The sequence below is a fragment of the Neopsephotus bourkii genome, unplaced genomic scaffold, assembly GCF_033783945.1.
Source record: "Neopsephotus bourkii isolate Nb327-2 ecotype Australia unplaced genomic scaffold, CSIRO-AGI_Nbou_v1 NB_659, whole genome shotgun sequence".
Classification (NCBI taxonomy): Eukaryota; Metazoa; Chordata; class Aves; order Psittaciformes; family Psittacidae; genus Neopsephotus; species Neopsephotus bourkii.
Window position 1 is genome coordinate 8,854,837 of NW_026901158.1, and position 24,375 is coordinate 8,879,211.

Here is a 24,375-nt window from a genome sequence, read left to right on the forward strand (position 1 = left end):
GATTTTCTTCTCTGTAGAAACATCTCAAAGTCCCACATATTTAACTTCACAGTAAATCATCTCCCCTCTTTAAAGCTTGTTAAAGTACAGAGGTGAGCTGGGTTGGTAACCCCTGCAGATGTCTCTAATAAATAGAAACTAGTCAAGGATCACAAGCTGGAACACATCTGATGTGAGCAGAAGAATGTACCCACCATTCAGGGCTGAAAACACCAGGGAGCCCAGGAGACATCTGAAAAGCACCATGACTGACAGCTCCATTCAAGGGGAAGATGAGACCTTTTTGGACACTGAAGATCATTCCCTGTTTTGCAGCCAGGGGATGGAAACATTCCAGGCAGGAGCACCCTGTGTGGTGCAGTGCAACCAAGGGGAGCAGAAGCCCAGTGCTGATCTGCAGACCTGGCTTTATTCTGGCTGCTCTGATTTATTCTGCTGAGCTGTCTTGGGCAAGTCACCTCCTGGCAAATAAAAGGCACGCTGTGCACAAGATACATTTACACTCTGTAGAGGAAAACCAGATTTTTTTCCTTCTTTTCTTGTGATTTTTAGGAACAAACTCTTCGTTTGGCTTCACAACCAGGCACATGGATCTGTTCCCATCACATCTCAGCTCCGAGCCCTCACTCCCCAAGGCTCCAGCTACCCATCATCTCCCAGCCAACGGTTTGCAGGTCATACACCACTGCAGGAAATCTCAGGCCAATGAAAGCTTTTTAAGAGCTCTTGAGCTGTTTTAACTCGGGATTCCACTGGAATTCCCTGGAAAATAAAACTCAATAAACCACAGGGGGGTTGCTAGTTTACAGATTGGAGATGTGTGGCTGGCTGCTTGTAAGCAATTAGACATTTGGTGGCACACACAACAAAGAGAAAATTAACTTTGACATTCATAGCCAAAATATTAGTATTAGGCTTTTTGGACTCTGCCCTAGAATAAACAACTGGGACCCCGGAGAGGGGGAGAAGTAAATTACATCTCTACACAGTACTTCCACAGAAATATGAGTTTTCTTTCTGCTTATCTTAGCAGCACCTTCCTGCTCATTATGGTTTTTAAACTGATGATGAACACAGCCATGGCTGCCCTGAAGTCAGGTCTGGGCACTGTAAAACCACACAGCAGTCCTTGTCCTGAAGGTTTTACAACCTCAATAAAAACAAACAAGGAATTAAAGAAGGAAAGAAATCAGTCACTAGCCTAAGGTCATGAAGGAGTTCTGCGGCTTGGCTCGGATTAGAGCACAAGTCCTTTGGTGCTTTAGCAGCTTTCTTGTCCTGCCTCCCTAAACCATATAGGGTTTCATTATTTCTTGCTTTCTCTTTCCTACTTTCTCTTCCCTTGACCTATTCCCAGTCCAATCTGCTGGCAAGGATTCCCATCCCCACTGCTGACAGCCATCCTTACTAACTAAATTATCCATTACTCAGAGCATGACTTTTAGCTTCCTAGCACATCAAGAGCAGCACTGGACTATTGTAAAGGATGACTTCCAGCAGCGTTATTGAAGTGTGAGTGATAAGAGGTGGCTGGAGTTTTATTGGGGGTTGGCGCAGACAGAATGGGATATGAGAAAGCATTTTTCTTTCTTTAATATTATTTTGCAATAACACGAATCTGAAATGTTTCTCATAGGGAGGTGGGGGAAACCTTGTTGCTTTTTCACTAAAAAACACGTAAGTTTCCACGCTGTTTCTCTACGCAGGGAAAAAGGAGAAGTTTCTGCACAGCAGTGTGTGCGTGCATTTATAAACCGAAGAAAGTTTCAGTTTTGGCAAGATCCATGTTTTCTTAGGGAAAAAAAAAATTACATTTCAACAATCTGGATAAGTCTGTATGTCACCATCTCCTCAGACAGCTCCTGCCAAGCCCTTCCTAAACCCTACCAAGGCCAAGGGATGGAGGGTGGGCTACTGCTGTGTGCCAGGGTGCGAGCATGCAACCAGCCTTTCCTGGCACAATGGAGCCCCTTCCTACTGGACATCGGCTGCTGCCGGAGCTTGTTTCCCCTACACCAGTTGCTGAGCAGCTCCTGAGGTTGCCGATAGGAAGCAGGTCCTTCAATCACAGATAGCAGCTACCAATAAACATGACATCACTTTTTTGCCAAGTGCAATAACGTCACAGCTTTTCCAAGACATGATAACAGGCTCCTTTGAAAGCACAGCTACAACAAGCTGGGAGATGATGAACCCCACAGCACCCTATTTTAGGCCTGACCCTGGATTGTTTGGTGCAAAAGGTACATTGACTGCAGCCTGCTGTGAATTCTGTTAAGACATAGGAATGAAGCAACTTTCCAGAGAACCAGACTCCTTCTTTGGGGTCCCTTGCGATACCCTCACACTCTCTATAAGTCCCTTCCTTTCTCTTCTTGGGGCTGTGCTGAAACTGCTGGGCTCCGGGACACCGCTCGCAATTGGCTGTTGCTCTCCCCCTACTTCTCACTTTCACTCCCATTGGTTTCATGTTCCCTTTGCCACGCGGAAAAGCTTTCAAGTTTATCCAGCCCAGCAGCAGGGCTTATCCTGGTTCCACCCACTGGGACTTTCCTAGCTTCCTTCTGCACAGAAGGGGGAAAAAAAGGCAGAGGGAGGCCAGCAGCAGGCATCTCGGGGAGCCCGGGGAGCCGCAGTGCTCCCTTTCCCTGAGCTAGGTTTCTATTGTAGGCGGTGCATTCCTTGGGAGGGAGGGTGTGTGTGTCGGTGCCTTCCCACACTCGGGGCAGCTCTTATTTAATGGGGGTCTCCATGCAGGGCAGACACCAGAGGAGATTTTGCCATGCCCAGTTCTCATCCAGGAGCAGCAGCAACTCACACACCGGGCACTGTCATGGACCGTGGGGCTGAGATAACCATGGAAGAAGCGGCTCCTGGGACCAACCCAGCTGCCAGGATGCACCTCCGGGAGGATTTGAGGAGGATACGGTGCGCAGTGCTGCTGTGCCTGCTCTCCGTGCTGGTCCTTGTGCTGCCCATCACCTACCTGCTGGTTGGACACCTCAGAGCACCCAGCTCCTGTGCTGGACAGGTAAGAGACTGACGGCTGATTTCTATCTTGCCACACTACGTCCCGCGTCTGCAGGGTTGGGTTTGTTTGGTTCTTTAATGCTCTTCATGAGTTTCTCATGTTTAAGGGAATGCAAGAAGCTCGCCGTTACATTCCTTCTTCCTTACTCAGAGCAAATCTGCCTGGGATGTTATTTTGGTTTGGTCTTTGTAGGCAGCGGTTTCTGTTCCTCTTAATTTCATTCAGGGCACAGCACAAGGCACAACTAAAAATCTTTCAGTGATGTGCTGTAGGAAACACTGAAGAAAAATGGCTAGTTGATGGAAATCAGTGCTTCTCCACTAATCTTAGCCAGATTTTGTCACTATGGCTCATCTTCTTCCCTTTTTTCATGTTAAGAAAGGATAATTCCCCTCCCAGTGTCCTATTTCAAGAAACATCTGCTGACTGTGTTGGTGATGTCAACGGGTCAGTGCTCATCATCCATCACTGGACATAGAGATACAGCTTTTGCTTATTATTAGTACAAACTCCTGCAGTGGCATGATTTGAGACAATTAGGGAGTCTAAATTTAATTTTCACATCCCAATTTTACTTCCATCAAAACTTTCTCTGGATCTAGGGATCTCCTCTGCTCATCTCCTTTGACAAACAGCTAAACTCACTTTGCTCCTATGCTGCTATGGTTGCCTCTAATGCTTTTCTATGCTGTCTGACTCCTCCTTGTGCCAGACTGCAAACAAGTGCCTATTTCCACAATAGGCTATGAATTTAGGAGGACTTCCCCATGCTAGTATGATGTGTATACACCTACAGGTCGGAAGAACTATGGTTTGAATTTCAGCTTCAGGTCTGAAATTCCCCCAGTAATTATCCTACTTGTTCTATGCTCACTTAGGAACCACAAAAAAGAAAGCTGTGTTAGTAAGTGGCCTTGAAGGCAGCTTTCTAACCTCACACACATTTAGCCTAAGGATGTTTGGAGAGCATGACAGCCTAACCCATGGCTGCACACATGCGCTCTGGGCTGCATGGGAATGAAGTCAAATGGGCTGGCACGAGCCTGCACAGCTTGCTTCTCGCACCCAAGTGATGCTGGCCTTAGGGTGCAGCATCTTCTGTGTTATTATTAAGCCTTTGTGCAGAGTTAAGAGGAGATGCATCAGGCCTGGGCAGTACCTAGGGCTGTTAAATCTGCCTATTTATTTCATGCATATGTGAAAGTGCACATTACTGCATTGACCCTCTTACTGCTACCACAAGGATGCTGGAAAGGGACTCTTCATCAGGGACTATAGTAATAGGACAAGGGGTGACGGGTTCAAAATGAAACAGGATAAGTTCAGGTTGGAGATAAGGAAGAAGTTCTTTACTGTGAGGGTGCTGAGGCGCTGGCACAGGGTGCCCAGAGAAGCTGTGGCTGCCCCATCCCTGGCAGTGCTCAAGGCCAGGTTGGACACAGGGGCTTGGAGCAAGCTGCTCCAGTGGAAGGGGTCCCTGCCCGTGGCAGGGGTTGGAGCTGGATGATCTTAAGGTCCTTTCCAAACCAAACCAATTTGTGATTCTGATTCAGGCCAGCTAGAGCAGGTGCACACAGAATGAAGAGGTGCTGCATTGCCCTGTGAGGTTGTACAGAGCAGAATAGTTCAGTTCCTGAAATGATCTTAGAGTGAAATAATAGCAAAATGTTAGCCTGTCTGATTGGACTAATGTGTTCCTGGCTCTTGACCTTGTTGGCAGAGTTACCAAAGTATTTCTGTGAGTGGGTTTGGCTCCTGCAGAGGAAAAGCACAATTTAAACCATTAGGTTTGCTCTAGACTGGGCTACAGCAGTGTGTTTTTCCATGCGGATGCACAGATTGTTAGTGCATAGTACTATCACAGTGATTCAAGGAGGTGATCAGATGATTTACAGCCTCTTGTGAGTCCCAGTGAGGAAGAGAATAATCACTGGGGCTGGCTGGCTGGCTGCCTGCTGCCTTCGTGCCAAGGCCGGAGGTGGAGCTGCAGTTCAGCTGGATCCTGCTTTCAGTTCACTGCTGGTGACTGTCACCAGGGCGGTCCAGCAGCAGAGTGCTGTGTCTGCCTATGAGACTTGCTGTTAATTCCCCATAGCGCTGTGTCATGCTAAGCCCAGGCACTCAGTCCTGCAGCTCAGCACAGCTGTAGGGAATTTCAGTCTATAGGAACACTTCCAGGCATAAAGGCTCATAGGAAGAAGACTTTTTGTATTTCATATTGCATCTTAAGTGTTACAACTGGATCGTTAAAGGATGCACTTTCCTCATGTGCCCCTTCGATAACTCAAATCAGAATGATAGAATCATATCATAGAATCATGGAACGGTTTGGGTTGAAGGGGCCTTAAGGCTCATCCAGCTCCAACTCCTGCCACGGGCAGGGACACCTTCCACTGGAGCAGCTTGCTCCAAGCCCCTGTGTCCAACCTGGCCTTGAACACTGCCAGGGATGGGGCAGCCACAGCTTCTCTGGGCACCCTGTGCCAGTGCCTCAGCACCTTCACAGGGAAGAGCTTCTGCCTAAGAGCTCAGCTCAGTCTCCTCTCTGATATCTAATATTTAATCTGATATTACTATTTGACCTAATACCTAATTATTCCAATCCTAATCCTACCTAGAAGGAGAAGATTGAGCCCAGGTGAATGTGTCAGAGCTCTCTGTGGCACTGGTTTTGTGGTGTGGATGCCCTGGGCATACTGGGAGCAAGTGGGCAGACCTAAATTTGCACCAGATGCATGTTCACCCACGGATCCTTGCATCAGCAACCTCACAAGAGTTCTCTTCTTGCCCAGGACCAAAGCTGAGCTCACACATGCCAGATTATCAACTTTGTGTTCATTGGGGCAGGGGGAAGGGGGGAACTCAGCAGAAGGTGAAAAGCAGAAGCCCATCCTCCCTGGAGCAAGGAGGAGTGGGAAGGGAGCTGGGAAAGGTTTCTACAATAGGGTTCTGCCTCTTGCATTTGCCTGCAGGGTGAGGCAGTTCATTCATCTCTGCCTCTGTGTGGGTGCACGTGGTGCCACGTTCTGCTTCCAAAGGGACACAAACTCACCTTTTCCTTGGGAAATGCCCCTTTCAGAAAAAAAGCAGGGCAAGTTATGTCATCACAGCAACACGGGTGAGCCGCTGGTTCTCTCTTTCTCATGGTATAATGCAACTTGCATGAATAATTGAAGTCTGCTGATGAGTTTCCTCCCTGGACACCTTCCAGGCTTACTATACTGCTTCCCTTTTGGAAAAAATAAATCACTTCATTTTGTTCTTCAGGGCAGAGCAAGGTGAGCAAATAGGGTGCTAGGGATCTTTAAGCAATGACACATGGCTGGTGTTATCAGCAGGAAATCTGTGAAAGGCTCTAATGATGCTTTTCCAGAGGAAGGTCTGGGAATGGTGTGTGTCCTTCCCCAAAGGGAAGCCAAGTTTCAGTCTGAGTGCACAGATCTACCATGGGAACAGCACAGAAGCCAGGAGAGCATCTTCTGGCTGTCTCAGTAACTCGCTCAGCTAGGCCAGCAAAGCAGAGCATCAAGTCCTGTGCTCTGGAGATGTTGGCAACTTGGGTTTATTTTCATGGCATCCTTGGCATGCCAGGATGACAAGGAGTGTAAAGGGAAATTCCAAAACCTGTTCAAAGGGTTGACAGGAACCTGTTGCCATGTCAGTCTTGCAATGGAGAAGGGAGCTGTTGCACTACAGGAGGGACTTTAAAGTCATAGAATAATAAAATCATAGACTGGTTTGTATTAGAAGAGACCTTAAAGCTCCTCCAGCTCCAATCCCTGCCACAGGCAGGGACCCCTTCCACTAGAGCAGCTTGCTCCAAGCCCCTGTGTCCAACCTGGCCTTGAACACTGCCAGGGATGGGGCAGCCACAGCTTCTCTGGGCACCCTGTGCCAGCGCCTCAGCACCCTCACAGGGAAGAGCTTCTGCCTAAGAGCTCAGCTCAGTCTCCCCTCGGGCAGGTTCAAGCCATTCCCCTTGGCCTGTCCCTACAGGCCCTTGAAGGGCATCAAAGAAAGTTCTTAGTGGCACAGGATGGGTCCCTACCAAAACTGCACAGCGCAGGCCATGCAGCATCTCTGGAGCTAGCAAAGCTCTGTGTGCATGTCCCACATATGACCTGTACAGACCCTGCCCGTAAAGCAATATTTTTTATCTAAAAAACAGATAGGATGGGGGCACTGGGGATATTTTGCTTATTAATCTCTCTGCCTGCAATACCAAGCTACTTTTCCCATGCAGTTCCCCACCGTATAGCCCCAGCCCTTCCTGGAGGTGCGAGAGGCAAAGCATGTGAGTGAGGATGTTCAGCCTTATTCTTATCAAATAGCACCATTAGAAAAGTAAGAACCCTAACTTTCCCAAGCAACAGAATGACTCCACACCTCGCAACACCCTGCTCTATCTACTGCACCATACTGCTCTTTAGCACCTCTGAATGCAGCTGTCTCCCCAGCTTTAAGTCAAAATCTTTTTCTTTATTAAAAAAAAGAACAAACCCAAAACCAAGAAAAACCCCAAAGTAACCCAGAATTCTTCCTGCTGTCATTCCCACTTTCCCATCATCTCTGTTTGTATTGCAACATCCAAGTTTATTTACAGTACTTCAGCGGAAGGTAGGCTTTACATATTTAAGCAGTCCCACTGAAGCTACATGATGAAGTGTAGGTTTGTGATTGATTTGCAGCTCATTGCGGTACTGAGCATCGTTAGAAAGTATGTCACTTCATAAATATGTAGGAAGTGTCACATAAATAATGGTGTAAATCAACTCATTCACATACACATCTGGCGAAAAGCAAGGGAGCAATGCTTCAGGGAAATCCTCCATGTATCTTGTGCTTCCCACCAAGGGAAGGACAAAGTCACCTGGCTATGACAGTGTCACATCACCTGGCTATGACTGTGTCCCATCTGAAGTAGTCATTTTTAAATGCCACAGCAAGCAGACAGGACCCTTGGTGGTGAAAGGGTTTAAAAGAGGATTTTCCCTGCTGTTTTCCTTCTCCATTTTATTCCATCACACTGGAATAACTGTTTGAGAAATGATGGTTTTCTGCAGGAGCACAGGGATGTTCCCTGCTAGTAAAACCTTAAAATATCTCTGGGCTTACCAGCGTGGCTGGCAGTCCCCAAACTTGGGCAGCCTGCGATTCTCCTCTCAAAACCAGTCTTCTTCCCCCAACCACTGTATATTGTCTATTTCCTACTTCTGTAGTACTTGAAGTTGTGCAAGATGCAGACACCAGGAGACAGCTTCATCATCCATGTGTTAATATTATTATATATGAAGTAATATGCATCAAATCATTGCCTGCAAGCTGAGCAGTGGCAGTTTGCTCTGTTTGATGTATTTATTGCAGCTGTTCATTAAACCCACTGTATCAGACCAATGTGCTGTTGACAAACATTGAGTAATGGGGTTCCTGACAGCCAACCCTGAGCTGGCTGCATATCCCAGACTGTGTTCTTTCTGCAGCCACACTGTTGACATAGACCTGCAATGAACTGTGCCCTGGGGAAAGGATAAGGGATGTTCCTCACACCTCAGGGAGTCCGGGTTCAGACTCAGCATCCCACAGCATCCTGCAGTTCAGAGCCATAAAAGAATTGGCACTTAGCAGGAAGGCACTGGCTGTGGCCAAGCATTACTCAGAAGGACCAGCCCTGTTAGGCATGCAGCAGACAGACAGCAGCTTCCCTTTGAACTGCTTGACCTAAACGTCAGAACCGCTTGGTGTGGTCCAGGGCCATGTCCTGCTGCTATGCAAATGCATGTTGGCACAGGGATGGGTTATGAGCAAACTGGGGCTCAGCTCTGGACCAAAATGTAAGAGGCAAGGAACTGTGAATCACCCTGCTGTCTCTTGGTAAAGCATCAGTGAGCTGCAGAGCTCACCCTCTGCCATCTGCACTCTCTGACAGGCTCAGCTCCTTTCCACCCTCCAAGGAGGCTGCCCAACATTCCAGACAGTCTTGAGACAGGGAGGAATTGCTCACATTGCTCTGCAGAGACTGAGGAGCAGGAGAGTCTCTAAGCAGCAGAGGTGCTCCAGCAGTGCTGGATGGAGTCACCATCCCAACGGAGGGCTAGCAATCACTAATTCACACCAGCCACTCTGCCAGACCTCTCCCAGTTGTGCCAAGGGCTCATCCAGCCTCTAAACAAGACTTGAGTTGAGCACAAGCATCACTACAGGAGCCCAGCTCCTGTCCCTGGCACCCTTTCAGAGACACGGGCAGCTTCAAACAGCAGAAAGCTCCTGCAATGAAGCAAAGCCTTGTCAGGGCTTGTCCTTCTACACAAAAACTCTAGCTGAACTCGGTAATGTTTCTGTAGCACATTCCATTTTCCGGGATAACACAAACAAGACGCTCTGCATCGGTGCTGTACACCCTGCAGCCTGGAACTAACAGTTGGAATCTCTTCTGCAGGTCACAGAAGAGAGGGGCTCTCGCTTTCTGAAGCAACGGGCAGTAGATACTGGTAAGTTTGCCTGTTCTTCCCCCCCCATCCTCAACACCTTTGTGTGCTGAGGTTTAGCAATCGCTGCCGCAGCACCCAAACCCCTCCCAAGCCAAACAAGCCAGGGCAGACAGAAACAACCCTTGGGACAAGATGCACGGAGATAACTGGGGCCATAGTGAAAGTGCGAGCCACTCCTAATCCCAGGATTGGGCAAGCTCTTTTTAATGCAGGCACAGATATCCCTGGCAGCTCTCTGGGATCAGCATAACATTTGGGAGCCCATGCACACAGCCCTCTGATCCATGGACACCACAGCTCCCCTCAGTTCACCCTCTAGAAAGATAGGTCTAACGAGCTCATCCATATGCATTTTATTACCTCAATGGTGTCAATAAACAACCTCAGCAAGTAACTCCTGACTCATATGCAGAAATGGAAAGGGGCTGCAAGGTTTCCTCAGCAGCACTGATCACCACTCACATCTCATTGACTTGAATAGCATCTAACATGCTTACTCACGACTTTTCCCTTTTTTCCCCTCAGTTACAGATACACTTTCCAGTGCTGAAAAGCCAAGAGCTCACCTGACAGGTAATGTTTGTTCAAAAATGAAGCATTTCCCATGAGTATTCCAGCAGATGTAACCTCAGTTTATATGGATCTGATAGGATCAGGTGTTACAAGGAAAACAACCATCAGCTCTGCTTTGCGGACCACAACAGATTGACTGCAGGCTGTGTTTGTAGGTAGTCGACAGGAGTGTTGTCGCATTTCCAAGGTGGAATGAGGCATCCCTGCCCATGGCAGAGGGTTTAGAACTAGATGATCTTAAGGTCCTTTCCAACACAAACCATTCTGTGATTCTATGTTTCTTCCACTGAAAGAACAGCTCTTGCAACTGTACTGAGATAAGTCCCTGGTATTTGAGTGATCTGCTGAATCCCTTAGAAAAGTCAGGGAAAGGAGCCCACATGGAGCAGTGAAGTGGGAAGAACTACCAGTTTTGGGAGAAAATCAGGTAAAATAAGATCAGTTTTAGACCTTATTTTTCTGCAAGATCTTTCTCAGGTCACACACACCATGTTGCCATCCAACCGCTCCTGTTTTCCACGGAAAAGGAAGGGTGAACACCTCCAAGCCCTTATCCTGTATTAGGAAGGTGCTGCTATGAAGCTCCATTGCAGGGTAGGCTGCAATATGTTTCTAAGGGGCTACTAGCACCTGCAAGGCCACCATCTCACCACCTCAGCTGTGAAGGTGTAGCTGTGACCGCACCAAGGACATTGTCCTGAGCCTTCTGTTGTCCTCACCAGCTCCCCCCATCTGGAAAATACAGGTATTATTTCCAGGAAAGAGCAAAAATTCATGGCTGGTTCCCATGTGATGGAGCGGAATGCTGAAAGGCTCTCCAGCTGCTCTGACTCAAAGCAACCTACAGCTCTCAAAACCTCACTACAGAAGCGACCCCAATGCCCTGTAGTTGTACCAAGGGAGCATGTTAGTAACTTGAAACGTGCAAGTGACATGATGCTTCACACAAGTTCACCTACGGGGTGAAATCAATCTGTATTCCAGAGGTGATTTCTTTCCCAGCGTAGTTTACTTTCCCTAATCCACAAGCTCCTTCCTTGATCCCATCCTCTTTCACATCCAGGTTGCTAGAGCTCCAAAACTGACCTGTCCTTATTCAGAATCATATCTTTGCTTAAGTACATGCTTGAAAGAGCAAAAGGACCATGTCTGCTAGTGTAAGTCTCTCCATTTCCCAACTCCCCCCATGCTAGGGAGAGGGGGCAGCCACATTTGGCCACACCAAGCATGAAAAGCAAAAGCTAAGGTGGTTCTGCATGAAGAGGCTGCAGTGCTATGTAGCCATCAGAGAACCTAATTTCCATGAACTTATCTTTGACCCTTTTTAGCCCAGTCTTATTACTAGTGCTGAATCCTGTGTCAATGAGCTCCCAAGCTTAGCAGTACATCGCAGTCAGGAAATACATCCTGTTGTTTCAGACTTGCTGCATGATGATTTCTTGAGTGCCCCCTTCTCTTCTCAGAAACTATGGCTCATGCATAGAAAGTGAAAAAGGAACTATTATACTTCAAGTTTATGGGACATTCCCCCACTGCAGGTATACTTTGCAAAGGGAAGGTGGAAGACTACAGACTCTCACTTGTAGGAAACCTCTTCCAGCTCTCTATTCCAACACATATATTCTGACACATATAGCTTTTTAGACATGTATAATCTGAAGGTGAGAAAAGGAGTGAGAGGAACAAGGACTAGACGCAGTACTTTCACAGCAATGCACCATTGAATTAACAATAGCAGAATGACTCAGTGTTTTCATTTCTGCTCTTTTATTATGAGCTTTTCACCTGCTTTTGGTCTTTTTAACACACACAGAGCATTTTGAACTTATCCAAACTGGCATCAAGATCTCTTCTTCCTGGGTAGCTATAGCTAGTGAAGAATACCTAGCTAGGACTTTTCTCATCCCCATTCTCTCCTGTGCAGTGACATGTATTTAGTGCTGACTGTGCTATGTCATCATCCCCTCTCTGACTTGTTTGGTTGCACTTTGGATCACAATACAGACCAATGCCTATTGCTTCTTGTCACCAGCCTGTGGCATGGTGCAGAAACCCCATTGAGGTACTTGGCTCCCACTTACTATGCTGCCAATGGCCCCCAGACGCTCCACTAAATCTGGTTACTTTCTGGTTCCAGTTATTAAACTCCCAGTGCACAACAGGAGACCCAGACTCTGGCCTCAGAGTCCAGTGTTCAGTATCAGTGAGAGCTTAGATACCCTGTGAGTTCAACAGTATGTCCCAAAACGTACCCAAAAGCTGCCAAGCAAAAGGGATTCTTCAGCAAGGGACTAAGCCAAAAGGGATTTGATGAATGGAGAAATAATTTCACATGTAAGAGATGCCAAAAGTTTATAGTGGATAGGAAAGTTGAAGGAACTATAGCAATGAGCCCCTTATTAAAAGCAGATTTCATTGAGTTCAAGAATTAGCATGATAGGAAGTATAGCTCCATCTATTTACAAAAGAAATGAAAACTACAAAGTACAAATGCTGCTAGAAAAGATGTGCTCTATTCAAAGGCATTTGAACAGGATTTTTTCCCCTGGATCAGGATTGAAAGCATAGGAAAAATTAATTAACTTGAAAATAGAGAGCATCAGTAGAGTGAAATTTATCCTAAAATGGAGGTTGTAGCTGTAAAACTTACAGTTGCCTAATTCAGAAGTTATGAAATCATGTACTTCACTTAAGCTGCCTGTTAGTTATAAAAGACATTGAAGAATTGGGTGTCACTCTACATGGAAAATAATATTTCACATGCATCTTCTTTTCGATTTCCCCTCAAAATTTCCAAGATGGAAAAGAGCCCAGGACATTTTCTGGGAATTTTCTGATCTTTTCTGATCCTTCCCATCTCAAACAATATTTCCTCTGCTACCAACAGATCTCTGAGATGTGTTACTCCAACCTCTTGTAAACCTTATAATGATCCAAATGCTACTTAAGCCTTTCCCAGGACTCAGACCTCTCTTTAGACACCCTGAGAAGTAGATGAGAATGGAGGCAGACCATTAGCACTTCCACTTTCTTTTATTCCTCTCTCTCTGTATCAGGAAAAGCTTCATTGCCTTTAACCCTTATAGTTCTTATAATACTGCTATAACTTAGCTTGGCTTGCTACCACAGTCCCTCCTACACAGAAATACTCCCCTCATGTACTTAGCCTGTTGGGGAAAGACCAGAAAGATTTGATACTCCAGCAGCACTGACAGGCAGGCTGAAAAACACCCATTATTCTGTTGTGCTACTCAGAGAATATGAAAGAAATCACACTCCTAACACCTTCTTGTCTCTTTAGGGATTACTGATTTCTAGAAGAGAGAGGGAAATAGATGCCACTGGGAGCTGAGCACGTTGCTTTTTCTGAATCTCATTTCACCCAGGATAAACCTAATGGTTATTGTCAAGAGAGTATCAGAGTAATCAGTATCCGCTTTCCATTTGCATCCCTGCCCATGCAAATGTGCCCCTTCCCCAAATACTAAATCAAAATAAACTTTAAACATTAACTCAAGCTCACGAAAAATGTCTCATTTCCTGGAAATCAGTTGCCTCAATCTTTCTCAGTGTTTAACTTTTCAGGTTCATTTTAATACCTGGCAGAACCTGAATGGTTTTTCTCCTCTTCCTGTCCAGTGCTTCAGCTGCTGTTTTATCACAATTATTTAATGTGGCAGAAAGTAAAGAGAAAACTCTACATTAAAAAATGAGTAAAAATAAGTCTAGGACTTATTCTCCTGGCTGTTGTGTGAGAGAAGCTGAAAGAGCGGAGGAGAGGCAAAGGAAATAGGGCAGCAGTTCCCCGATTCATCCTCTGAAACCCTTGCAACCAGGGGAGCAACCTCAGCCTGGATCAGACCGATGCTGAGGCCTGTCTTAGAGCTCTGCTTGTGATCAGCTAACCACAAGACTGGAAAAAGTCTGGAGAAGGCTGAGGCTGACAACAGCTTAGGGTTTTGTTCCAGCAAAGCATCAAAGGAAAGAAAGGAAAAGAAAGAAAGAGTTGAAAACAGTTCTAAATGTAATGGATTTGGGCCTCTTGAAGCACAGCAGGCTCTTACGAGCGCTTGACAAATTCAAATGACACCAGTAAACCAAAGGGAATTGTAAGCAAAATGTTTTGTTGAGAGCATTCATGAAGCTTGACACAAGGGCTAACAAAACCTAACATCCTTCAGAAGCAAAATGGCAGGAATAGAAGTGTCCCAGTGTTTGGTGACAGATCATGCTGATCATGGGGAAATATTTGCATGCACAGTAGTGTCTAAGAAACATAACTGCAATCCATAGCTACTGAAGAAAATGATGCTTTAATATTTCTTATTCCTGTCCTGAGCCATTAGCTACAGGCATGGTAACCATCTACAACTGCCCCAGCACTGGTTTCACTTAAATATAAGGTTTTTACTGTGTAAATAGGTAAGATAGCACCTTGGATGTGTAGGGTATTGCTCCAAAGTGCCATGAGACTCAGCCTTCAGGAAGGACAGTCTCATCATTCAGGATCTGCCCACAAGCAGGACATCCAGTCACAGCATAGTCCTTCAGGTAGCCTGTACTGGCCAAGATCTTCCAAAAGCATCCTTGACTTTAACTCCTGATTGCTCAGTCCGGATGCCGTATGAACACCCTCCAAAACCATCACTGGATAGGTGGCCTGCAGCCACTTCATCTCAGCTTTCAAGCTGTAAAATAAGAACATTTCTGTCCTAGCATTTTTATTACCCCATTTAAATAGTTCACCCTTTAAAGCAGACATCTCACATTGCGTCCTACAGCATATCCCTGGATAAAACAGACTAACCCACCCCTTCTTCATCTTTCTTCTTCCCACAGTGAAGAAACAAGACTTCACCACCACCACCACCACGGGAAACCATATGCCCATCCTGCAGTGGGAAGACAAGCGAGGCTTGGCCTTTACCAAGAACAACCTGAGTTACTCCAGCAACTCACTGGTGATACCTGTGTCTGGGGACTACTACGTCTATGCTCAGGTCACTTTCCGAGGGCCAATTGAAAATCACACTAAACCAATCTCTGTCACTCAGATCATCACCAAAGTCACTGACAGTTACCCTGTGCCCACCAATCTGCTGACTGGCACCAAGACCCTCAGTGAGAATGGAAATAACTGGTGCCAACCCATTTATCTGGGTGCTGTGGTCTCCTTAAAAGTAGGAGACAGACTAATGGTCAACGTTAGTGACATCAAGCTGGTGGATTACACCAAGGAGCATATAACATTCTTTGGTGCTTTTTTATTGTAGTCCCTGGCAGCAGCTGGTAGGGTCTTCCCATCAGGAAGATGGGAAGTGTGACCTTACTGAATCTTGGCTTTGTGGGTGTATGTTGGGGTGTGAACTCTGTGCTGTTATCCTTCTGTACTGTCACTTCTCTGCAGCTCTCTGCAGCCTTACATTAAGGGGGAGGGAAAGGTGAAGCTGTAGGCTGAATTGAAACAAGCAAAAATAGCTTAAAAAAAAAAAGGGAAAAAAAAAGCTAAAACAAAGTAGGATTGGTGGAAAAATACATGTTTTGAAAGTGAAAACTGAGAGCTCTTCAAAACTTTGTAAGATAAGAAGGAGCAGTCTGTATTTGTGGGTGGGATTATTGATTCAGAATATTGCCGCTAGGCTACATCACTAACTCCACCTCCAATGTATAAATTAAAACCACAGAAAAGTGGTTTTGAACTTTCTCCAGCACTTCCAGTATAGTTTTGCATGACAGTCTTCAGATTCTCAGTTCTAAAAGATAACTCCTTTCCATCATTTCCTTCTAGAACCATAGAGACAGATTGATATTTCTAAAAGGATTTGCTCAGTACTTTGCACTAACAAAGCTCAGATCATCCACTGCTTTATTAATCCCTTCAGTTTCCCTCTAAAGTGGATTTAAATTGTACCTTGTGCTTTGCAGAAGCTACTTTTGATTTCTTTTTCCCCCCAAGAACATTTTCTGTTTCAGCATGAAACCTATCCCTGCTGGGTCCTAACATTAGGAAAACAGAATAGACAAGGCACAGAGAGGCATGTAGCAAAAATTCCCACACTTTATAAATCAACCACTGAAATTCTGAGAGAAAACCTCTGCAACATTTTGCTTTCCCTTATGTTTTAATTCAAGGCAAGTGCAGCTAAAGAAATCACTGTCTTGGTGCTCCCCCTTGCAACCATTGCCAGTGCTGCGGCAGCCCCCTGACCACAGGAGACTCCCCAGCCTTTCCCTGAGTGAAAGCTGGCAACCAACAGTCAGTATACAAGGTTAGTTCCAAAGACACCATCATGGCATGCCATGGGCAGGTGTGGAGCTCAAGAATATTCACCTCCCCACCTCACGCTTTTCATAGACCCATTTTCACAAGCCTTGCTGTCTCTCAGGGAAATTCCCCAGCTTGTTTTCTCCCTCCACAATAAATAGATCACTGACAGCAACTCAAGTCATGTTCTCATAGACTTGGACTTGACACTCTAATCTGCTAAACGAGGTCTCACACGTGAGCATCTACAACCCAGTCATTCCTGCAATGACCAGATGCACTCTCTGCATCTTTTTTCTCTTTCCTTCCTCACCTCATTGGATTTCCTCCATTTCCCACTCTTTGGCCAGAAGCAACAACATGGTTTGATTGCCTCACTTTCACTCAAAGCCATGGTAGTGCCCACTGTTAGAGTCAAGGAGTCGCTGAGGTTGGGGAATACGTAGCACTGATTTGAGATGAAGAGCTTAAATGGGCAAAGAAGTTCTGTGATGGAGAGATCCCAGCTACAGAAAAGACCATGTGCAGCTGAAAGAGCAGAGAGACCAGGCTTCTTTGTCCACAGTGAGCCTCTTCCTAGCAGGAGTTAATGTATTGCTATAGAAAGACCTGTCTGAGCAGAAAAGTCAGTAGCACAGCTAAAGCACAGGGAAATAACAATGAAGGGGGAAGGAAAAATATGGTTTTGAAAGAAACTAAGAGCTCTTTAAAACCCCGTAAGCTAGGGAGGAACTTTGAGTGACTATAAAATCATGTGGTAAATCTCATAAATGGAGGATTAAAAACTGACCTGTCCGGGACAGGTGATTCTCAGCAACTAGATAGGAAAGCTTTTGTGAAGTATTACATAGGATGGATTTGGTTTAGATATTTGGGAAAAACTGAGGTGCAAATTCCATCTGGTTTGAGACAGTTACAGAAATTCAGAAATCTCTATTTCTACAAGTGAGATGAGACAGCATCCTTCTGAGGCCATAATGCTTGTACAGCAGATAACCACAAAAACTGTGTCTAAAGTCATCATCCCTTAATGTCTCATGCTCTGAATGATGGTAAATATGAGATCTGGGGGAGAGAAGAGGTGAACGCAGTATTTTGCAAATAGACTTCTATGGGGTATATACACACATATAGACATATATATGGAATATACATGTGTGTATAGATTCCATAGGAGTTCTGGGAAGCCCATTAGCAATAACAAGCCTTTCCTACCACAAGGCACATCATTTGTGTCCACTGTACACTAACAGTGCATTCCACAAGCAAAACGATGCCTGCTGCAATTCCATTACAGGTGAGACTTTCTTGAACCATATTCCATGACACCAGGATATTTATTGTAGACCTGTTAGAGCTGGCTTTTACACCCACATCAGCTTTTAGTACATTTAGCACACTAGCACATTTTAAATTACATATAGTAATATATTTGGCATTACTTGTTTTAAAGTGGTGCAAGCGTATTAATCCACACATCTACTCAAGTGGAAATCCTCTCTTTCTCTCTTTCTCCCCCCTCTGAGTGCTAATAATGTTTCTGTAATAATGACCAACAAATAGAACAAATATGCAGGGATTGATTCTGACCCTGTGGTACTTCAAATCCTCCTCCACAGAAGCCAATGGCTTAAAGTCAAAGTAAAGCCAACTAAATGAGGCAGAGAACGAGCTTAAAGGAAAATATCTCAGGCAGAATCCATGAAGTGGATGGTCAGATTTTTCCCAAAGCTAAATAAGGACTGAAGTGTTCTGAGAAGTTTGCATTTAGTGAATTAGAAAAATCATCTTTAATGCAAACCATTTCCAGAGAAGTGAAAATGCAGATGCATCAGCATTTTCGATTGAATGAGAGGACAATGCAATCTGGCCATGTGAACAAGTGACCTTTCTGTCTGTGGTCAGGACTGAAAACATGTTTTGGTTTGGGTGGATGTGAAACTAAAACAGTTGTAAGAAAAAAATCCAAGCTGGAGAAAAAGGGTAAAAGAGGCAGCTCATGTTAAATAAGTTAAAACCATGTGATTTCAGGGTTTGACCCTTTATATGTGTTTAGGAAACAGAACAAAACCATTGCAAGAAATTATTATGGTTTTTCATCTATGTGAAGCCTGCTCAGAATACTTCAGTTCTTGGGAACTTTCTCCTTCCTTAGTCTCCTTGATCCCCAAAAACCTAACACTAAATATAATGCAGATTAATTTTCAGTTCCACTTACCTACCATTCTCAAAAGAAAACTATTGATATATAAGCATTAACTTTCTCTCAGTACACATAAAGAAGTCCACGTAAATCAAACAATAAGATCACAGCTCCAATCTTATCAACATATACTTGTGCTGTACTTAGTCCCGAGCATGTGGCTAGAGGGGTATCATTGTCAAAGCAAGCTCAGTTTTCCTGTTTGGTGTATGGGAAGGATAAAAGTCTACATTGCTCAAATGAAAAGGGGATAAAATGTTTTACCTATGCCACCATCAACTACACCATTGTAGGAGCAACCCTCCAAATCAAGGAGCACTTATGTGGACCATATCCAGCACATGTATGTTGGCAGGATTAGGGTGTAGAGGTGTAAAGTTGAAGGTCATGTTCCTTAGCAAAACATAACCCAAATGATGAAAAGAATGCTGCTGGGATGAGTTTGGATGTAACAGTTCAGTAACTATTAGGAAAAGCACACCGGTAGAAAGGGAAGTTGGGGGAATCTAGTTTTTCACCTCTGTATGGTATAACTGACCACACTGTGCTGTATTTTATGTATCTCCTAAATAGCCCATCATTTCAGATGAGAAATGAGGAGAAAGTTCATTCTTTAGAAGAATCAGGAAATGTCAAGAATCTTTGCCCAGATGTGGGTATTAGATACCAGTATAGCATTTTGCTACTGTAAAGGATTTTATATGAGTGACTGTATTAATGCCTTGTGCTTCAGCACTGTTGTGTTTTTACCAGTAGAACTGACTTAGCCTCATGTTTCCAAGCTTTATGATAATAAAAATGCAAGTTAATTAATGTGACAATTTTTGATCCTGGTTTCAGAAACTCTAACCAAATGGCACAATTAAGAGGAGTGAGCCAGTAGGGCCAGATAATGGTGATATGAGACTTATTTCTTGTGTGTTAATGTGTGAATGATCCTTGTTTTATGCACTGATAGAGGTCGCTTACCAGAGTGAACTCTGAGTCAGTCTTTCCCCAGGGGCTGTATAGACAGAAGGCAAAGCCATAAAGGTTGAGCAGATTTCCTTTGCCAGTCCCTTTGCAGGGTGGGGAAAAGCTGATTCCTTCTTTTTGCTATTTCTTAGTCTATTTTCAAAAAACAAGTCCAAATGAAAAGCAATGATCATCAGAAACCGCATCATAGCTGCACCCACTGAGCACCCATGGGAGACAGGAACCATGGTATCGCCACCCTGCCAAAAAGCCAGGTTTGCCCTATCTATAACCATGCATAACAGCTCCTTGGCAGCTTAGCAATTGAATGCTTTCAGTTGTTCAGCTCCAGCCACAACAAAGCTAGGAAATCCTGGCCAGATGAGGGTCAAATGAAGGCAGCCAAGCTATGGACAGCCTTAGCCCTGTTTTAACTCAAACTTTGCTGTCCTTACTCTTTTAGAATAGTAGCAGCAATCACTGGCTATGTATTTCTTATCCTGGATGTTTTATCTTCAATTCCTCTGCTGCCAAGAATGCAAATTCTTTCATTACAGTAGCAAAATTGAGAAGTTTTCACCCAGATTTTGTATTTTCAAAATTTCTTTTGTTTTCCTGGCTGGAGCTCAGAGTGTCACATTTGAATTGCTTCAGAAGAGGTTTCTGATTAAAGGCTTAAGGCAGATTTTTACTTGAGAACTCTGACAGAGGACACGTTTACCCTGGTTTCCATCCACCTGCTAATGCAGCCTTTGTAGATTAGCCAAGATTTCATTAGAGAATAGGAATCAAACTACTTTCTATTGGAACACCAAAAAGATTGAGGGGGTTGAGGTTTTTTTATCCAATTGCAACCTCACATTTAAAAGAGCAGCAAAAGTAAACTACAATTTTCCAATTACTTTCTGTTTTAACTTGAGCTAAGCAAAATTCATTTGAATTATTGCCATTTTATTCTCTGCTTTGCACACCTAGGGTAATAGCTTAGCATCATCTTTGTGGTCTAAATAAAGTGGCACATACAGCCTTCCCCATCAAGCATTGTGCTTCATTTTGCCTACCTTTAACCATATAAAAGGTGTCTATTCTCAACAATTTTCTAGGCTCCCTCTCTAGCCAGGTAGTGGGAAGAATGTCACATTCCTGAAAGGCTACATAAGCTAGGAAAGGTGGGGATAACAGAAGTGCTTCTCTCCCAGGGCTGCAGAAGGATGCGAGTAGTCTTTTCTTAGCTAAATGCAAGTAAGATAATAGCAGCACTCGGTGAATGTAATCACTGCACTGCACTCACTCAGCTGGACAAAGCTGGCCAGCTACTGACAAGGCTGAATCTCTGTAGGGCTTAGCATTAGCAAATATACATGTGGACATGAATCCTGAGGGAAGGGAGAACCTCACTTTCATATGATTAAGTTGTTGCTCCATGAAATTAATCCTGCAGAGCAGAACACTACCCATGAGAGTTCCTTGCTCTCATCTTTTGGCCAAGATGCCCAACCACAGCTGGATGTGCTACTTGCTAGCTTTGTTCTTGTATGAAGACCCCTTTTCCCAGCTGGGCACAATTTCAATGTCACCATTAATATGTCCAGCTTTTAGGAAGAGCTCTGGCAGGGCATGGAGACTCACACTCAGCATCCATCAGCCAAGTTCTCAAAGGAAATGAGGACTCCACTCTTGGGTTTGTTTCTGAGGCCTGGTGCTAGATTCAGAACTGTACAAATAGCAGCCATATTTGTCAACAGCTCCAAACTCATTTTGCCTCAGAAGTGTTATTGCTAAATCCTTCAGAACAGTACAAAAGGCATTGCCCAAGAAGTAACAACCTGGTTCATTTAGCACCGTAAGTCAGGACTGTTTGGGGTTTTTGATGAATGAACTGAACTAGCTTTCCAGATGCTCTCATTCTTGCACAAAGAGACATCAAAAAGGCACTGAAAGTGATTGCTGCATATTTATTGATGGTGTACATATATGGTTGTTTTAATTTTATGTGAGAGAAACTGTAAAAACCATGGTATAAAGTTTTGCTGTATCATACTTAATAGCTATTTATTTTGGAGAATGATTTTGATGCTGACAATGAAGTTTCCAAATAGTTCTTTGAAGAACTTTGTCTTAAAGCAAAAAAAAAAATAAATAAAAGCATTTTATTTGTTTCATATTTATTCCTGAGTCTGTCTTTATTCTAATGAGCACCCACCAAGTGCTCATATTTACAGCTGGGAAGGGCAGATATTTACTCATGCCAGAGTGGTTGATGTGTGCTCTGTAATGCATGTTACAGAGGTTCTCAGATATGTAGGGTTTGGGTGTTTTTTATGTAAACTATTAATTGCATACAGAATACACACAGAACGTTATTTATCCTAATCCAAATAAGCCAAATTCATCTGAGGACATGTTTCAGGCATTTTCACAAACCTTCATTTTAAGGGCTTTAAAGAGAGAATTTGGGGCAATGGCATATGACTGAGAACTAGGGAAATGGGTTTGAAATTAAATATGGGAAGTTTGGGTTAGATATAAGGAAGTCCTTTCCTGTGAGAGTGCTGAGGCACCAGAACAGGCTGCCCAAAGAAGTCGTGAATGCTCCATCCCTGGCAGTGTTCAAGAACAGACCGAACTGAGCCTTGGGCAATATGGTCTAATGTGAGGTGTCCCTGCCCATTGTAGGGGGTTGGAACTGAATGATCAAGGTCCTTTCCAACCCAAACCATTCTGTGATTCTATGGTTCTCAGTTCCACACCAATTTAAAACCTTTTATCTAAGAAATAGATGAAGCTCATCTTCATTTTTAACAGTGCCAAACACCCTTAAACAACATCCATCTCTCTCCAAAGAGAGACTCTCAGTGCATCCCAAAAATGTTGTACCTTGCTTTAGAATAAAGACCTCCCATTTAATTCCTTTCTGCTCAACAATAAGAAGATTATTCAGTAAAACCTCACTGTGCTTCGACACTTTCTTAGCATTTCACATTGGAGCAGAATAATAAAATCAGAATATGTTCAGAATAGATTCAGAAAATACTTAAGTCTTCAGTTCCTAATTCTCACAACTGGATTCAATTCATCAACCCCTCAACTTGATATTTCTTAAAAATACAAAAGGAAAAAAAAAATCTGCATGCAGAGAACGAAGTGGAAGGAATCTATGAAGGCATCAGCAAGCAAAAAGCTGCCAGGACATGGTTATGTGAAAAAAATCACACAAATTAAAGGTTTGCTCACTCAACTTCCTTTCTCTCATCAGCACCTGAAAGCAAATGATGAAAAATGGCATTCTTTCTAAGTGCTGCCCATGCCCTGACCCTATATAGCAAGGTGACTTTGCTTCTTGAAGAAAAGGAAGTGGGACTTCTGGACTTAAATCAGGGGATTCTTTAAGACAAAACCAAGGAGATCTGAAACAACCTTTTCCTATAGCAGTGGGACTGTTCCTCTTTCCTACTGAGTTATCTAGTGGGAAGGTAAGAAAATATTACAGCGAGTGGAAAACTCCAGTATCTGCATACAGATCTCTATGTCCATTGAAATCAGACTCTGCTTTGTTTGCGTGTTATCAGGATTGTTCTCAGACTGAAGTTAAAAACACAGCACTGCACCAGCTACTACAAAGGAGAAAAATAACTTACAGCTGAACCCGGGATATTTTCCCATCAACTGCAGCTAATTCTCACATAGGCAAATCCATTATTCCTTACCCCAGCTTCTAAATTACAATCACAAATTCAAGAAGATATTTATGGCCATTCTTCCCAGAAAAGTCTTACACCACCACAGGGTTAATCTCCTAAGGGATAAGGCAAACTACCCTGCTACCAGCTCCTGCTGTACACTCCCCGGGAAAACCCAGAGGATTGAGCTACACTCCTTCTCCTTTACTTTCTATAACCCAAGTCAGATCCCTGCAGAGCAAGTGTGATGAGGAGACACCAGGCAGGTTCCAGTGGGGCTGGCCTATGTAATTTCTCCACCCTCCCTTTAAGCCTGTCCATTGCCAGGATGCAAACCTTCAAACACTAAAGCTGTCTCATAATAAAGGAGCTTATGCTCATCCTCCCATGAAGGACTGTGACCCCTCAACACCGTCTCTACTCTCTATGCCCTCTATTATCCCTTCAGAAGTAGCTGCATCTCCTAACTCCAGAAGTTCCCAAGGTCCCTCTGCTGACACACCGGACACCTTTCCCTTTGCAGCAGAGGATACAAATGAGACTATTTCACTTTCATCACACATTAAGGCCAGTCTAATGTCAGATTTGGTGCAAACAAATCAAAGCTCATTTATTTAGGTTTATGTTCACACGGCTTAAAAATCAGCAGAAAATAAATAACTTTAGTTCATGCTTCACAAAGCAGGTATCTGACAGCCTCTAGTGGCCCTAAAAATCACCACCCCAGCATCTGGGAATACTTCGGTAGTTTTCCCCAAACTGTCAAGTAAGCAACCATCTACAACTCAGAAGCAAAATTCTGCCATATTTTCATGCATTACTAGTACAGCAGTGCATTCAGATCAGGATTCAGCTCCAGAAACACCACATTGGCCAAACAAGAGGTGAAGAGACAGAAGATTCGTTCTCATGATAAAGACTGAAGATACTTAAAGATATAGGAAACACTCCAAAATATCAGCCCAACATCTATTGCAGCCAATACTTGAACGAGAGTGGCAGAAGATGCTGTTTAGAGAGAATAGGGTTCTGACAACTATTTGATTCATTTATCTCCTATCCTATTGCAGCCATACTTATATCTGCCATCGCAGGGTTTTCGGCGGTTACATCAGTATCTGTTCCCTTTAGTAACAAACTCATCGGTATCAGGTCCACAAAATGACTAATGACATTCTGAG

The 24,375-nt window shown here is 44.2% G+C and overlaps 1 protein-coding gene across 1 annotated transcript; it reads left to right on the top strand.

Moving 5' to 3' along the window:
• Positions 1-2,527: 2,527 nt before the first annotated feature.
• TNFSF15 (TNF superfamily member 15) lies at positions 2,528-15,494 on the top strand. Its single transcript, XM_061352318.1, has 4 exons — positions 2,528-3,031; positions 9,468-9,519; positions 10,045-10,092; positions 14,932-15,494. Exons 1-4 carry the CDS (start codon positions 2,783-2,785, stop codon positions 15,363-15,365), a joined length of 783 nt encoding a protein of 260 aa, XP_061208302.1. The 5' UTR covers positions 2,528-2,782; the 3' UTR covers positions 15,366-15,494.
• Positions 15,495-24,375: the final 8,881 nt, after the last annotated feature.

Excerpts from the sequence above, each read along its gene's own strand:
- TNFSF15 (XM_061352318.1), top strand. The coding sequence starts at position 2,783 with ATGCCCAGTTCTCATCCAGGAGCAGCAGCAACTCACACACCGGGCACT. Across the intron at positions 3,032-9,467 it reads CCAGCTCCTGTGCTGGACAG|GTCACAGAAGAGAGGGGCTC; the intron begins GTAAGAGACTGA and ends TCTCTTCTGCAG. Across the intron at positions 10,093-14,931 it reads GCCAAGAGCTCACCTGACAG|TGAAGAAACAAGACTTCACC; the intron begins GTAATGTTTGTT and ends TTCTTCCCACAG.